The 17,805-nt window shown below is 40.3% G+C and overlaps 1 protein-coding gene across 5 annotated transcripts in view; it reads left to right on the top strand.

Annotated features, from left to right (window-relative positions):
* patj (PATJ crumbs cell polarity complex component) overlaps nucleotides 1-17,805 on the top strand; it is a 234,157-nt gene that overhangs the window by 177,320 nt on the left and 39,032 nt on the right. For all 5 annotated transcript variants that reach the window (XM_060941335.1, XM_060941333.1, XM_060941334.1 and 2 more), the window contains one exon: nucleotides 3,562-3,653. In XM_060941335.1, the coding sequence (XP_060797318.1) occupies nucleotides 3,562-3,653 (92 nt within the window). The remainder of the gene's footprint in view (nucleotides 1-3,561; nucleotides 3,654-17,805) is intronic.

Raw genomic sequence — 17,805 nt, 5'->3', positions numbered from 1 at the left:
AAATTTCATGACAGCAACACATCTCAAAAAAGTTGGGACAGGGGCAATAAGAGGCTGGAAAAGTTAAAGGTACAAAAAAGGAACAGCTGGAGGACCAAATTGCAACTCATTAGGTCAATTGGCAATAGGTCATTAACATGACTGGGTATAAAAAGAGCATCTTGGAGTGGCAGCGGCTCTCAGAAGTAAAGATGGGAAGAGGATCACCAATCCCCCTAATACTGTGCCGACAAATAGTGGAGCAATATCAGAAAGGAGTTCGACAGTGTAAAATTGCAAAGAGTTTGAACATATCATCATCTACAGTGCATAATATCATCAAAAGATTCAGAGAATCTGGAAGAATCTCTGTGCGTAAGGGTCAAGGCCGGAAAACCATCCTGGGTGCCCGTGATCTTCGGGCCCTTAGACGGCACTGCATCACATACAGGCATGCTTCTGTATTGGAAATCACAAAATGGACTCAGGAATATTTCCAGAGAACATTATCTGTGAACGCAATTCACCATGCCATCCACCGTTGCTAGCTAAAACTCGATAGTTCAAAGAAGAAGCTGTATCTAAACATGATCCAGAAGCGCAGACGTCTTCTCTGGGCCAAGGCTCATTTAAAATGGACTGTGGCAAAGTGGAAAACTGTTCTGTGGTCAGATGAATCAAAATTTGAAGTTCTTTATGGAAATCAAGGACGCCGTGTCATTCGGACTAAAGAGGAGAAGGACGACCTGAGTTGTTATCAGCGCTCAGTTCAGAAGCCTGCATCTCTGATGGTATGGGGTTGCATTAGTGCGTGTGGCATGGGCAGCTTACACATCTGGAAAGACACCATCAATGCTGAAAGGTATATCCAGATTCTAGAGCAACATATGCTCCCATCCAGACGACGTCTCTTTCAGGGAAGACCTTGCATTTTCCAACATGACAATGCCAAACCACATACTGCATCAATTACAGCATCATGGCTGCGTAGAAGAAGGGTCCGGGTACTGAACTGGCCAGCCTGCAGTCCAGATCTTTTACCCATAGAAAACATTTGGCGCATCATAAAACGGAAGATACGACAAAAAAGACCTAAGACAGTTGAGCAACTAGAATCCTACATTAGACAAGAATGGGTTAACATTCCTATCCCTAAACTTGAGCAACTTGTCTCCTCAGTCCCCAGACGTTTACAGACTGTTGTAAAGAGAAAAGGGGATGTCTCACAGTGGTAAACATGGCCTTGTCCCAACTTTTTTGAGATGTAGTGTTGTCATGAAATTTAAAATCACCTAATTTTTCTCTTTAAATGATACATTTTCTCAGTTTAAACATTTGATATGTCATCTATGTTCTATTCTGAATAAAATATGGAATTTTGAAACTTCCACATCATTGCATTCCGTTTTTATTGACAATTTGTACTTTGTCCCAACTTTTTTGGAATCGGGGTTGTAATTTTATATATATAATACACACAAATATTATTTATACACACACATATATACATATACACACACACACACACACTTTTTATATATATATATATATGTATGTATGTATATATGTGTGTGTGTGTGTGTGTGTGTAAAAGCTTTTAACCAGGGCAGCAAGCAAAAAGGCTCCCGCAGATAACGTGAGGAGGAATGCATGAGAGGAACTTCACTCAAAAGGAAAACATTTGTCTTCTGGGTGATACAGGATAGTGTGATTTATAAATCACTACAGTATACAGATAAGGGATAACAGTAGTAAGTGTGTTGAAATGTTCATTCTGAGTATATTGTCAATATGAGTCCTGAGAAGAACACAGGACCGATTTTATGATTTACATCAACAGTTAAATAACGGTAAAATAATAATAATAATAATGAATATCAAACAGCAATCTAACACTTTTACCAATAAAAGGAGCTGGGAAGAGAGTGATATCCCTGCGCATTCAGACCCACACAGCTACTCTGTTATACCTAACCATAAAATCTTCCTTCTAAAAATATCATCCCATGCGTGAAAGAAGAAAATGGATTTAAAGAATCTATTTTTTGTGCAAATAACTTTGAAGAATTCATGAGAATGTTTCACAAAACCCTTTTCTCTGTCCTTGTTCATTCACAAAAGGTTTAAAATGTTAGAAATAAAATTGAGGTTTTTTTTTTTAAAGCTTCTTTATTAACTGCCTATATTTAAAGTAAAGTAGATGGATACACCATTTTTGAGATCAGAATCAAATAGGCATCAAAAGGCGGTGGTACAAAAGCAACAATTGCAGCTTTCTGAAATGTGTTTCCGTTAGATTAGCACATAGCACTGCATTAGGCGTGCTCTCTACTGAGCAATTCTGTAACAGATGAACAGACACATAATTATATAGCGTGCCTTCAGGAGCTGGAGTGTTTGAATTATAAAGCCATACAAGTATTTTGATCTGTTGTGTTTATTCTCACTGCAGGGTTGGTGCCTTTTCTTGTTTCATTCCACTGTTATAACTCAAACTCTCAAGATCTGTGCCTTTTTTTTAAGCACTTCCCTGCAGAAAACACCAAATAAGAAAAGTGCAATTTATTATTTAGGCTTCTAGCCTGTTCATTGTCGTTCAGTTTGTTTGAGTGATAAGATACGATTTGTAGTCCAGAATTCCTCATACTTGTTACCTGTGTATTTGCAAGGAATAAAACACAACAGGGAAGGCTGGTATAGGAAAACAATCAACAATAGAGTGGTGTTATGCAGGCTGATGCAGCAATGTTAATAAGGCAAAAAAAACAAACAAACCACAGATTGTCATGTTAACAAAAAAAAAAAAAACCACAAACCCTCTCTCCTGAATACTTTCCTGTGGCAGAAAAATGCTGACACTGGAGACTCCTTCCATTAATAAACGTGTTAAGTAAACATGTACATATATATTTAATAAAAAATTCACCGTATCAATTATTATACATTTATGTTGGTCAATAACACATTTTTATGCCTTATGCATCTAGGCATTATGTTTTCAGGTTATTTGTCTGTCCATGTACAGTATTCATCTGAGATTATTGTTGGCACAAAATCTCAAGAAATGGTTCAGTGTTGTTGAGATTTATGTGGAATTCTTATTCTGACTAGTAGATGAACTGATTAGATTATGGAATTGATCCAAACAGGGTCAAGGTCATAGCAAGGTAAAATGTCTAAAATAGTTTTTCTTCTATAGCTTTCTTCCTGTTTGAAATATATTTTAAGGGAATTTCAGGCATACAATTTAGTAACAAGAAGGACTAGGCTTGCTGGCTGCTTCCCCGTCAACGCTGTTTGTGCTGAATTCTAATAGTTTAATCTGTTTTTATTATTAGACTCATGTGAAACATCCACCATACAAGTCTCTGTTAATGAGCTGTTACTATATCAATGATATATGAGAACGAGCACATTAAGTATAAGCCTGGGACTTGACGTATAGCCAGCTCTACTGTCAGAGCTGCTGTTATAGGGCATTAATCAATACCACCTGACTAATCAAATTTGAGAATTCAACAATACTGTGAATTTGCATGATATTAATTTATGATGTTTACTTTTTCTTCTTTTAACCTTCAGATCAATAACCAGGTGCTTTATGGGCGGAGCCATCAAAATGCATCAGCCATAATAAAGAGCGCTGCATCCAAGGTGAAGCTGGTGCTGCTCAGGTGGGAAAACATATCAAATACACACACAGGCACAATGCACAGGCCTTTTCTCATTCTGCATAATAAAATATACACGCTGTTCTTCTGTTCCTTTGTTCAGCATCTTGTTATTGTAGTGAGTGTTTGCCATTGCCCTGACTCTGAAGTATAATTAATTAAGCTTTTCGTGTATAAACATTTAAAATAATACTGGCTGGCATTGAGTGGTATATCAGATATATTCCATTCAGCCAGCATGATCTTGAACGAGTCGAAGACGGCCATGTTTGTTTACAAATGGTCACAGTCGCTCGCTAGCGCAAACGTTTTACATCTCTGACGTGTGACATCATGTCTCGACAACCATGCAATATCGTAAACCATACGCTCATTCTCCATTGGGTAGAGTGACGTAATACATGTAGGATAAGCAATATGCTAACAATAGTGCATGCTATGAAACCCCTAGAATGGAATAGAATACATGTTTTTATTCCATCGAAAAAGTGTCCTGTATGCATAATAATGGAATAAATTGCACTGGTAGCTTGGCTTATTTCTTTGGAACATTTGCTGAGTAGTGCTAAGCTCCTCTAAGACCATTAAATAATTCCTACATCAGCCTTGCAACAGAAGTCTATTTTTCATAGAAAAAAATACTCCAAATATTAAAATAGAGTCCAACAATAGCCAGCTCCATGCCATAGATGGAAACACTGATTCAGCTTCCCAATGGCGCAGGAAAAGCATTCACTCCATCACTGAGTTTGAATCCCGACAATGACACGGCTGTGTGAGGCAGGAAATCTAGAGAGCAGAATTTTCTGTGTATGCGAGCCTTTATCCTTCCCAGTTACTCACTGTTATGTGATTGGGGGAGAGCTGGCTGGTGGGTCGGGTTTGGTGACCAAATTGCCAGTCCAAAAAAATAAACAAAAGTAACACCAATTAATTCATCTAATGAGACTTTACCACCTCGAAGCATTTGAAAGAAAAAATTGTATTAATGCATGTAGTTACTGCAGAAACATATATGAACCCCAATTATTTTTCACCTCTTTTGAAATATAGTCATTTAAAAATTGGATTTTCCTCCCTAGTATCCTCTGATGCATGTGGTTAGTACACTTTGTTCCATTTGTACACTTAGTTCCACTAATGGAAGTGTAGGAACATGATCTCAAGTGGTTATCTATCTCATTTTGACATTTTGTTCTGCATTGCCAAATTAAACATTTGTCAGCAATATCATTCAGTGTGCATTTGCAGATTAGACTTCGATTGTAATGTGTAGCAGCGCTAAATGTGATGCATTTTATTTATTTATTTATTTGTTATTTAGCTATTATGTTTGAAGTTTGCCGGAGGGAAAACTGTGTGTGTATATTGTTGGAATGAAAAATTATGCTGTTGCAAGCAACATGCTTGTTGCATTTTGTGAAAGAAAGACAGCAGAACAGATAGCAGTAGTATGGTGATTAGTTTTGCCAGTGACTGGTGTTCCCACTATACTGCCTTGTGGTAATTGGGTAGTCTAAATAACAGATGATGGCCTGTATAGGCTGATGAACTCAACCATACATTTCCATATCTATGGCTGCCTGCTATTACATTTTCTAGTTAGCTGGCATTACATACATTTTCTGTGAAGGTTTTTTTTTTTTTTAAAGCATTACATTATCTGGTTCTCTATGTGATTACAGTTGTATCTATTAATTCATTATGTACAGTGTCTTGCAAAAGTATCCATCCCTCTTGGTGTTTGTCCTGTTTTGTCGCATTATAAGCTGGAATTAAAATGGATTTTTGGGGGGTTAGTGCCATTTGATTTACACAACATGCCTACAACTTTAAAGGTGAATTTTATTTATTTATTTTTTTTAAACTGTGACACAAACAATAATTAAGATGAAAAAACAAACCTAGAGTCTGTATACACCCTCAAAGTCAATACTTTGTAGAGCCACCTTTTGCTGCAATTACAGCTGCAAGTCTCTTGCAGTATGTCTCTATTAGCTTAGCACATCTAGCCACTGGGATTTTTGCCCATTCCTCAAGGCATAATTGCTCCAACTCCTTCAAGTTAGATGTACAGCATTGGTGTACAGCAATCTTCAAGTTACGCCACAGATTCTCAATCGGCTTGAGGTCTGTGCTTTGATTAGGCCATTCTAAGACATTTTAAATGTTTCCTTTTAAACCACTCCAGTGTAGCTTTAGCAGTATGTTTAGGGTCATTGTCCTGCTGGAATGTGAACCTTCGTCCCAGTCTCAAACCTCTGGCTGACTCAAACAGGTTTTCCTCCAGAATTGCCGTATATTTAGTGCCATCCATCTTTCCTTCAGTCCTGACCAGCTTTCCTGTCCCTGCAGATGAAAAACATCCCCACAGCATGATGCTGCCACCACCATGCTTCACTGTAGGGGTGGTGTTCTCAGGGTGTTGGGTTTGCGCTGCACATGGTGTTTTCCATGATGGCCAAAAAGATCAATTTTAGTCTCATTTGACCAGAGAATCTTCTTCCATGTGTTTGGGGAGTCTGACACATGCTGCTGGGCAAACTGCAAATGTGTTTTCTTAAGCAACTGATAACATGGTGTTATAGGAGCTGTCACCTGTCAGTCCATTCTTTGTTAAATGGAATATATTTTCTGCTTGGAATGCAACTATTTCCGAGGGAGAATGTCACTTAGGGATGTGCACAGATATTTCAGTACATGGTTATCTATTTAGGCCATCAGTATTTAAATATAAGAATATTCATTAATTTTGTCTGACTTGCACATGAAGTCTGTCAGAGAATTTTTAAAAGATCTGGTCTTATTTGTACATAAGTAGCACTATCGTTTAAAAAAAAAAATCTTTAGGCAGTTTTTACTCTGGGCGGCACGGTGGTGTAGTGGTTAGCGCTGTCGCCTCACAGCAAGAAGGTCCGGGTTCGAGTCCCGTGGCCGGCGAGGGCCTTTCTGTGTGGAGTTTGCATGTTCTCCCCGTGTCCGCGTGGGTTTCCTCCGGGTGCTCCGGTTTCCCCCACAGTCCAAAGACATGCAGGTTAGGTTAACTGGTGACTCTAAATTGACCGTAGGTGTGACTGTGAGTGTGAATGGTTGTCTGTCTATGTGTCAGCCCTGTGATGACCTGGCTACTTGTCCAGGGTGTACCCCGTCTTTCGCCCGTAGTCAGCTGGGATAGGCTCCAGCTTGCCTGCGACCCTGTAGAACAGGATAAAGCGGCTAGAGATGATGAGATGAGTTTTTACTCTCATGTAGACAGGAGCTGGGGGCCAGATATGAAGCCTGCAGAACAAAAAAAAGATAACATAATAGATTTCAGTACAACTCAATTAAAAGTCTTAATCTACTGTATAATGGACACACGTCAGGTTGCTCCACTTTGCAAATTAGTCCCATTTTACACCAGAGACAACGCTGCACATGCGACACCATTAAATACAGGGAGAGCACAAGGAAACCTAAACTATGACTAATGAGTGAGACAGTTAACCTTTATTTCCATATTTGTGTATTCTAAAGGGCTGCTCCAATATTGAACTCCATCCATCCATTATCCATAACTGCTTATCCTGTTCTACAGGGTCACAGATAAGCTGGAGCCTATCCCAGCTGACTACGGGCGAAAGGCGGGGTACACCCTGGACAAGTCGCCAGGTCATCACAGGGCTGACACATAGAGACAAACAACCATTCACACTCACATTCACACCTACGGTCAATTTAGAGTCACCAGTTAACCTAACCTGCATGTCTTTGGACTGTGGGGGAAACCGGAGCACCCGGAGGAAACCCACGCGGACACGGGGAGAACATGCAAACTCCGCACAGAAAGGCCCTCGCCGGCCACGGGGCTCGAACCCAGAACCTTCTTGCTGTGAAGTGACAGTGCTAACCACTACACCACCGTGCCGCCCCATTATTGAACTAATGTTCAGTAAAGATTTTGCTGTGTTTAATATTTCTGTTCATTATTTCTGTATAATCATTATCGTACAAACATTAACTTGATGATTTCCTAAATAGGAATAAATTATATTGAGACCTAATGGCCATTTTACCAGGCAAACCTCCCATATATTTATCCCCCGCCCAAACGAAGTTTGGCGGGGGATATAGAAACGGGTTCTGTCCGTCTGTCTGTCCGGCTGTCCATCCAGTCACGTTTTCGTTTCCAGGCCACTTCTTTAAAACTGCTGAAGATATCTTCATGAAACTTTGTATACACATCAAGCAACATGAACTGGTGCCTTTTGCTATTTTGGATTTTTGAAAAAAAAAGTATTTTTCAAATATTTACATAAAAAAATAGATTTTGACTTAGTTTCTAAGAGCAATGTTTGTTTCCAGAGCATAAGTCCAAAACTATTCATGATACGGATTTGAAACTTGGTATACATGTTAACAAGGTGCTGTAGATGTGCCTTTTCATACTAAGAAATTTGAGAAATTTTAATTTTTCATGTTTCCATGGAAACAGTTTCAAACTTGGTCTCTCGGGTTAGTCTTGGGGGTAGGTTTTTGTTTCCGGAGTAGAACTTGAAAACTGATTGGTATGGTCTTGAAAGTTGGTATGTGTGTTGATTATGTGCCTTTTGATACTGAGAAATTTTAATTTTTAGCTCATGTGGGTTTATGCCATGGGCTGCTGAGGTCAGTGTAAAGAGGTAGGGTTGGTTTCCTGCAGCAGAACTTGAAAAATGTGACAAACAATATCTTGAAACTTGGTATATAGTTGGTATATAGGGCGGGGGATATAGATGACTCTGTCTTCTTGTTCACTTTGTAGGTGTATGGTTACTGGGATTGCTGTTGCTATGTGCAGTGTGTTTTCCATCGACAGTTTGTGTTGTCCTCAGGATGACTATTGGCTGGATATCACTGATTGCTGTTTCTCCACTGAGCAGGAACCCAGCACAGGTGTTTAAAAAGCTATAAAATGCCAGAAACAAAATTGACTATTCTCTGGTGATGGTAAATATCACAGAGCACATTCATAATTTTACTCAGTGAGTTTAAAATATGATCAGATTGACCAATCAACAATTGTTACTGTTTTTTGACCCTTTCATAAAATCGAATTTTTAAAATGAGAGACGTTGATCTGATATTTTTTTAACATTTATTTTATTTAAACATGAACTAGCAGTGAGGTGTCCAGCCATTAAACAAAGTATGTTTATTATGGACTGATTTCTGTGGATTGTTTCAATAGTTTGAGTCAAAAGCACTTTCTCTAGCATGGCAGCAGAGCCTTCACAAAAGCTTAAACCTGTGGGAATGAGGTTTTCTTGTATTAAAGGTCATTTGTCAGGCCCAATTCAATATCATGGGGAGAAGAGGGCCTCAAAATGTATTGCCATGGAAACAATAGTGGAAATCAGAGAGGAAGAAAAAGCTTTTTTCTGGGGCAGGAATGGTAAAATGTCACCTTGCTGCACCCTGAGGTGCCTTTGATGATCAGATCATGTTGCACATCATCGTGAGGAACTGAGATTAACCTGTTGCACAGCATTACTGACAGACTACAATGTAACTGAATGGCATGGTGATGTAGTGAGTAATTGGGTTGATGACTCTCAGTTCCAGGGTCCCAGGTTCTACCCTGAGCTCAGGTTACTGTCTGTGTGGAGTTTCACATGTTCTCTGGTTTCCTCCCATGTACTGGCTGGCTGGTGAATTGCATCATAGAGCATGGCCAATTACTGAAACCCCAGCCAGGGCTGTGACTGCTTAGATGCCGTACAGTCAGAATAGGTACAGCTTCAGGTACATGTGGTGACTGGATGGATGATTGTAAATTTCCCCTGGGTGTGAGTGTGTGTGAGATGCCCTGTGATGGACTAGTGTTCTATCCAGGGTATATTCCTGCCTTGTTTCCAGTGTTCCTAGATTCACTAAAACTCTGACCAGGATTTCTGTTCAGGATTCTTTGAACCTTGGTTCAAACCAGCCTATGTTTTCCCCAGTTTTGAGCAGAACCATTGTAATCAAGGATGTGTTATGAATGGAGTGTACAGTTAGGTCCATAAATATTTGGACAGAGACAACATTTTTCTAATTTTGGTTCTGTACATTACCACAATGAATTTTGAACAAAACAATTCAGATGCAGTTGAAGTTCAGACTTTCAGCTTTAATTCAGTGGTTTGAACAAAATGATTGCATAAAAATATGAGGAGCTAAAAGCATTTTTTAAACACAATCCCTTCATTTCAGGGGCTCAAAAGTAATTGGACAAATTAAATAATTGTAAATAAAATGTTCATTTCTAATACTTGGTTGAAAACCCTTTGTTGGCAATGACTGCCTGAAGTCTTGAACTCATGGACATCACCAGACGCTGTGTTTCCTCCTTTTTAATGCTCTGCCAGGCCTTTACTGCAGCGGTTTTCAGTTGCTGTTTGTTTGTGGGCCTTTCTGTCTGAAGTTTAGTCTTTAACAAGTGAAATGCATGCTCAATTGGGTTGAGATCAGGTGACTGACTTGGCCATTCAAGAATATTCCACTTCTTTGCTTTAATAAACTCCTGGGTTGCTTTGGCTTTGTTTTGGGTCATTGTCCATCTGTATTATGAAATGCCAACCAATCAGTTTGGCTGGATTTGAGCACACAGTATGTCTCTGAATACCTCAGAATTCATCCGGCTGCTTCTGTCCTGTGTTGCATCATCAATAAACACTAGTGACCCAGTGCCACTGGCAGCCATGCATGCCCAAGCCATCACACTGTCTCCGCCGTGTTTTACAGATGATGTGGTATGCTTTGGATCATGAGCTGTACCACGCCTTCGCCATACTTTTTTCTTTCCATCATTCTGGTAGAGGTTGATCTTGGTTTCATCTGTCCAAAGAATGTTCTTCCAGAACTGTGCTGGCTTTTTTAGATGTTTTTTAGCAAAGTCCAATCTAGCCTTTTTGTTCTTGAGGCTTATGAGTGGCTTGCACCGTGCAGTGAACCCTCTGTATTTACTTTCATGCAGTCTTCTCTTTATGGTAGATTTGGATATTGATACGCCTACCTCCTGGAGAGTGTTGTTCACTTGGTTGGCTGTTGTGAAGGGGTTTCTCTTCACCATGGAAATTATTCTGCGATCATCCACCACTGTTGTCTTCTGTGGGCGTCCAGGTCTTTTTGCATTGATGAGTTCACCAGTGCTTTCTTTCTTTCTCAGGATGTACCAAACTGTAGATTTTGCCTGTAGACCTTTCTTTCTTTCTTTCTTTCTTTCTTTCTTTCTTTCTTTCTTTCTTTCTTTCTTTCTTTCTTTCTTTCTTTCTTTCTTTCTTTCTTTCTTTCTTTCTTTCTTTCTTTCTTTCTTTCTTTCTTTCTTTCTTTTTCTTTCTCAGGATGTACCAAACTGTAGATTTTGCCACTCCTAATATTGTAGCAATTTCTCGGATGGGTTTTTTTCTGTTTTCGCAGCTTAAGGATGGCTTGTTTCACCTGCATGGAGAGCTCCTTTGACCGCATGTTTTCTTCACAGCAAAATCTTCCAAATGCAAGCACCACACCTCAAATCAACTCCAGGCCTTTTATCTGCTTAATTGAGAATGACATAACGAAGGAATTTCCCACACCTGCCCATGAAATAGCCTTTGAGTCAACTGTCCAATTACTTTTGGTCCCTTTAAAAACAGGGTGGCACATGTTAAGGAGCTGAAACTCCTAAACCCTTCATCCAATTTTAATGTGGATACCCTCAAATGAAGGACATAAAGTCCAGACTTTCAGCTATGTCCATTATATAACTATAACTTGAATATGTTTCAGTAAACAGGTACAAAAAACAAAATTTGTGTCGGTGTCCAAATATATATGGACCTAACTGTATTACACAATGCATGACAAAAGTAAAGAGTAGTAGCTAGATGGCCGAGCGCATTAATTACCTGTGAGCTTTTGTTCCTTTTTTTCTGAAGGTGTATCCTTTTCCATTGTATTCTCCATTGCTATGCTGTTTCCTGTCCAAACTAATGACACGCCCACTTTTATCATCACGGTTTGCACTGGAAAAACCAGCTTAATTTTGGTTCCAGCTGGGAACCAACTTTTCAGCTTCCGATCCAGTTTATTTTTGATTGAAATGCTCTGGATGCTTCAAAATTTGGTGCATGAACCAGAATGGAACTCATTCCCTGTTGGTGGAGAAGGGGTAAAAGTGGGTTCCAGGGAACCCCTTGAGTCTGTGAAGAATAGTCAGGGCTCCCTGATGATGATGATGATGATGATGATATACTATTTATTTTATTTTATTTTTTTAGTTACAGTGCAGAAAATTGTGACCCACCCTTAATTATTATAAAGCTATTATATTTATGATTCAGTATGGCTGGTCACTTGAATAAATTTCATTCAAACCTCAGTAACTAATAACTAAAAAAAAATGGTTAATGGAAATAGTTGGTCAAAATAAATTACAATGCTGGCATTAATAAATAGAGTATTATTGCATGCATTTAAATAAATGATTGAAATAAATGTGTACATATTGAATGGGTCTGTGGATTTTATTTTCCAGTTCAAGGGGTTCCTGATGGCAAAAAGGTTCGGGAACCCCAGCTGTCGTGTAATGGATTTGAAATAAACCAGTGGCTGTGAGGTTAAAGTGCAGCATGTTGTAACTGGAACATGTTTATGCTTTTAACATTTTTGAAATCATAAAGCTTTTGGAATAAAAGTGTCATTTTAATGTGCCCACAGTTGCTTGTAGATGTAGCATTTATATTTGGATTTTCTAAGTGTTGCTTCTTTGTTAATGATCGTAACGCAGGTTATCATTTGGCTGAAAAAAAAATCCCAGTCAGAAATATTAGAGGGGAAACCACAAGGAGAGTCCAAATCAGTAGTTCATTCACAGAAATCAAGAACATATTGGAGCATAGCAACTTGCCTGACCACAGAAGCCCACAGTATAAACTAAGAAATTTTGAAGAAATCATCAGATAAAAATTATGAAAACACTGCAAGATGTCAGCAGAGATCTCATCTCATCTCATTATCTCTAGCCGCTTTATCCTTCTACAGGGTCGCAGGCAAGCTGGAGCCTATCCCACCTGACTACGGGCGAGAGGCGGGGTACACCCTGGACAAGTCGCCAGGTCATCACAGGGCCGACACATAGACACAGACAACCATTCACACTCACATTCACACCTACGGTCAATTTAGAGTCACCAGTTAACCTAACCTGCATGTCTTTGGACTGTGGGGGAAACCGGAGCACCCAGAGGAAACCCACGCGGACACGGGGAGAACATGCAAACTCCACACAGAAAGGCCCTCGCCGGCCCCGGGGCTCGAACCCGGACCTTTTTGCTGTGAGGCGACAGCGCTAACCACTACACCACCGTGCCACCCAGTGTTTATTATAATTAATCGTGCTGAGTGATGTATTTATTTTAGGGTGTTTTGTTGTGGGAGTCTTCATGGACTTGGACAGCATTATAATTTGTATCAGAAATATGCAAATGGTCAAAAGAGCTCTTTGTTTATGAAATGTTTCAATAGATTTAGGATGCACGCAGATATGCAGTAGTAAGTAAAGGTTGAGTTATAAAGTAAAACACCATTATTGTGCTTTCATAGTATTTGCAGGAAACATGAATGAAATGTAACAGAATCTGTTCCTGTTCTGACTGTGTGGCATCTAAGACAAACCCCACGAGTGCTGTGGTTTTGGTTCCAGCGTGCACTTGGCCAGGATCTCGCTGCAAAAGGATGGATGCCAGGCTTCACCTCTTGTGTCAATACAATTCACCAGGCAGTCTGGGCATCTGCTTTATCATCTATTAGGGCTCTATGCCCAGTGCACTCAACTGTCCATCAGTTCTGTGTGGGTGGTTTGGGGAAAAAGATGCAGTAGCTACTCTCCGTTGTGTGCTTTCATCCTTCCAGACCAGGGACTCGATCATGTGGTGAGAGAAAGACTTACGTACACCAAGTCAGGAATAAAACACTTTGAGTGTGCTGTTGGGAAATGGTGTGATGCAGACAGACAAAAAGTTGAGACACAAACTTCTTTTACACAGATATTCCACAATATTACTGTAAAGAAAACCCCTCGTTTTGTCAGCTTTGGTTGTTTGGTATAAACAAAGCAAAGCCAGCATAAAGTTGTGTAGTGTGTTTTTACATAGCATTCTGGTGTTCTGGAACCAGAGGCATGATGGAGTGTCAGCATCTAGGTGATGTATAACATGCTACATGTTGGAAATACAAATTCCCCGAGTATACTGGTGTTGTTTTCAAAACAATAACAGCAAGTGAATTGATTGTTGAAGTGCTTTTGCTAACTGTGTGCATTTATACCACTCTTGGTGGTTAGCACTGTCGATGTCATGCTTAGCACTGTCACCTCACAGCAAGAAGGTTCTGGGTTCGAGCCCAGCAGCCGACGGGGGCCTTTCTGTGTGGAGTTTGCATGTTCTCCCCGTGTCTGTGTGGGTTTCTTCCAGGTGCTCCAGTTTCCCCCACAGTCCAAAGACATGCAGTTAGGTTAACAGGGGGCGGCCTTAGGCTGAAGTGCCCTTGAGCGAGACACCTAACCCCCAATTGCTCCCTGGGCGCTGTTAGTATGGCTGCCCACTGCTCTGGGTATGTGTGTGTATGCTCAGGGTGCGATTTGTCAAAAAAACAGAAGGGGGGATGTTTTTTTTTAAAATCATGAAACGTCACAAAATTAAGGTAACAATAGGCTAACAGCTCAATAACATCCGATGATATCAAATGAATAACACTAAATGAAAATGAACACTAAACCAGAGATAGTAAATTCATCTTCCTATCTCTCTGACTAAATACACGAACACTAACACAACAAAGTTCGCATTGCTTGTCGCGTTGCTGTGATGTTTCTCTCCCTCCGGATTAAATGGACAATGACTCGAAAATCACTAAAATACATGAATACTAAATGAACAGTTTGCTCTGATGGCGCAGTTCACATTGTGCGCAGCTTTCCGATTTAAACTGTTTTTTTCTCATCCTTATACTTCCTGTTTCATGGACTGTCACGGATTTGCTTATTTAGTAATTTTAATACAGAATTTACTTTGAAATTATAATCAGACACTCCAACGCCCTCCCTAAAAAAAAAAAAAAAAATCGGCCGTGAAAAAGGCGGCATCCGCCAAAAGGCGCGCTGTTTGCATCCCTGCAGATACATTGTAGATAATAACATTATCGGGGCGGCACGGTGGTGTAGTGGTTAGCGCTGTCGCCTCACAGCAAGAAGGTCCTGGGTTCGAGCCCCGGGGCCGGCGAGGGCCTTTCTGTGTGGAGTTTGCATGTTCTCCCCGTGTCTGCGTGGGTTTCCTCCGGGTGCTCCGGTTTCCCCCACAGTCCAAAGACATGCAGGTTAGGCTAACTGGTGACTCTAAATTGACCGTAGGTGTGAAATGTGAGTGTGAATGGTTGTCTATGTGTCAGCCCTGTGATGACCTGGCGACTTGTCCAGGGTGTACCCCGCCTTTCGCCCGTAGTCAGCTGGGATAGGCTCCAGCTTGCCTGCGACCCTGTAGAAGGATAAAGCGGCTAGAGATAATGAGATGAGATAATAACAATATCTTTGCGTTCTCATAGAACGCAAAGATATTGTTATTATCTACAATGTATCTATTTGCTGGGGACGTTCGTGAACATCAAAGCTGCCACTTCGGGTCATTTTGAAAGTGATTGCAATGTAGACCATAGAAAACTGTGTCACAACATGCCTGTCATGTCAACTTTTTTTTTGGTTTGTTTGTTTTATTGACGGGGTTGTCCCCAGGATTTTTTTTCAGCAGAGATAAAAACCAGAGGGGGGGATGATCCCCACCATCCCCCCCAGCAAATCGCACCCAGTGTATGCTCATTGCTCACATGTGTGCATGTGTGTGTGTTCACTGCTTCAGGTGGGTTAAATGCAGAGAGGAATTTCACAAGTGTATTTGTGATGAATAAAGCTGTTGTTCTTCAAATGCAAGCAGAGTTGCTGAGCAACATGTTTGTGTGACCAGAAATATGTTGGAGGAGAAATTGAAGAGATGCCAGAAGCGATTTGAGGCAGAAAGGCGTGCAGACCTTAGATGCCATACACCGACACATTTGAATTTGCGCTGGTCTCAGAAAAAAGGATGGCACGTCAAAAATATCATACCCCTGTTCCACCATGCCGGCTGTGCCTTTTACACAGATGTTGATTCCAGCTTTGTTACTACCAAGTGTTCCAGCTCTGAGGGGGAACAAAACGATCACCTATTCCGCATTCAATCCTTTTACACGGAAAGGCGAGGCTTAAAAAAGGCACAAAATTCCTGCATTGAACAGGCTGTGTAAAAGATGCTACAGTTACCACCCCAAAATGTAACTACCTGCAACTACGCCTTCTGAAGTGTTTAATTTCTCTTATACTTCTATAATTTGCAGATTACCACTTTATTTATTAAAGAATGACACATCACACTTTATCTTTTTATAGTTACATTAAACATTATGGAACATCAATCAGCAAAGTTGTTTCCTGTCCTATAACAACTATAAGTATTTGCGATCTCACTTTCTTTTAAAGGTAATAAGTACAGATGGCACCAACTATGATACCCAGGGTTGGTATCAGACAAAAACTAGCAGAAGATTGTAGATCAGATATTAGCAAAGAAAAAAAAGAAGGAATTTGATCTGATCCTGTAACAAATGGAAAAGTTTTGATTTGGAAAATATATTTTTTGGGACTAGAAACGCTTACATATAAAGTGACCTTTTTTGGGGGGGTGAGGATTGACTTTTATTATATTTATACTTGATTATCTCATCTCATCTCATTATCTCTAGCCGCTTTATCCTTCTACAGGGTCGCAGGCAAGCTGGAGCCTATCCCAGCTGACTATGGGCGAAAGGCAGGGTACACCCTGGACAAGTCGCCAGGTCATCACAGGGCTGACACATAGACACAGACAACCATTCACACTCTCATTCACACCTACGCTCAATTTAGAGTCACCAGTTAACCTAACCTGCATGTCTTTGGACTGTGGGGGAAACCGGAGCACCCGGAGGAAACCCACGCGGACACGGGGAGAACATGCAAACTCCACACAGAAAGGCCCTCGCCGGCCCCGGGGCTCGAACCCGGACCTTCTTGCTGTGAGGCGACAGCGCTAACCACTACACCACCGTGCCACCGCCATTTCTAATAATAAAACAAAAAAAATTGCAACTTGTCATGTTGCCTAAAGGTTAGAGAAGCCTCCTTGGGCCGAAAGGGTCACTGGTTCAATTCCCTGGACCAGCAGGAAAATCCATGGCTGATGTGCCCTTGAGCAAGACACCTAACCCCCAACTGCTCCCCAGAGAGAGAGAGTGTGTGTGTGTGTGTGTGTGTGTGTGTGTGTGTGTGTGTGTGTTTTGCTCTGGATAAGAGTGTCTGCTAAGTGCCTGTAATGTAATATAACGTTACTGAGGAATCGCATATTGTTCTGTGCTTTCCCAAGATAGCTTTACATTTGAAAAAGCACCGACACTGGAGACTCCTTGCAAAAATGCTCAATAAATATCTCATTGCATGAAACATCATATTAATCATCATACAGTTTTCTTTGTTAAATCACAGCACTGTTTATAATAAACCATACAATATGCAGATTGTTCACATACTACAGTCCCTGTGAATGAGCTGTTACTGTATAGAAAGTTATAACTTTCACGTCATTGGCATCACAACAATTCATTTTTGCATTCTCTTTAATCCACACTGCAAAAAATGGTATCTTAGCAAGTGAAAATATCTTGAAAATAGTTGAAACGATCTAGTATTTCCTGTTAGAAGAATACTAGACACCAATTCTGAGATTATTAAACCTAGTTCTAGATTGCAACCAACTTATTCAAGTAAAAATATCTGTCCATGCAATAAGATAATTTCACTAATATTCAGTCATTTTCTCCTCAAATTCAGTTTTGGGTTTTTTTTTTTTTTGCAATGCAGCATGTATGCTCTATCATAACCTGCTCCCTTGTGCCATGTTTTGGAGCCTCTCGGATATTTGATGTAGTCTCAGTGGAGGCTCAGTTTGATGCTGCACTGTTTTTGTGCTCCTTCGATTCTCCACACGACCACAGACGTTTTTAGCAGCAGCCTTTTAGTTCAGCTAGGCTTCAGAAAGCTTGTCATGACCGTATA

The sequence above is a fragment of the Neoarius graeffei genome, chromosome 15, assembly GCF_027579695.1.
Source record: "Neoarius graeffei isolate fNeoGra1 chromosome 15, fNeoGra1.pri, whole genome shotgun sequence".
Taxonomy (NCBI): domain Eukaryota; kingdom Metazoa; phylum Chordata; class Actinopteri; order Siluriformes; family Ariidae; genus Neoarius; species Neoarius graeffei.
The sequence above is the reverse complement of the archived record's forward strand: the minus strand, read 5'-3'. Positions and strand labels throughout refer to the sequence as shown.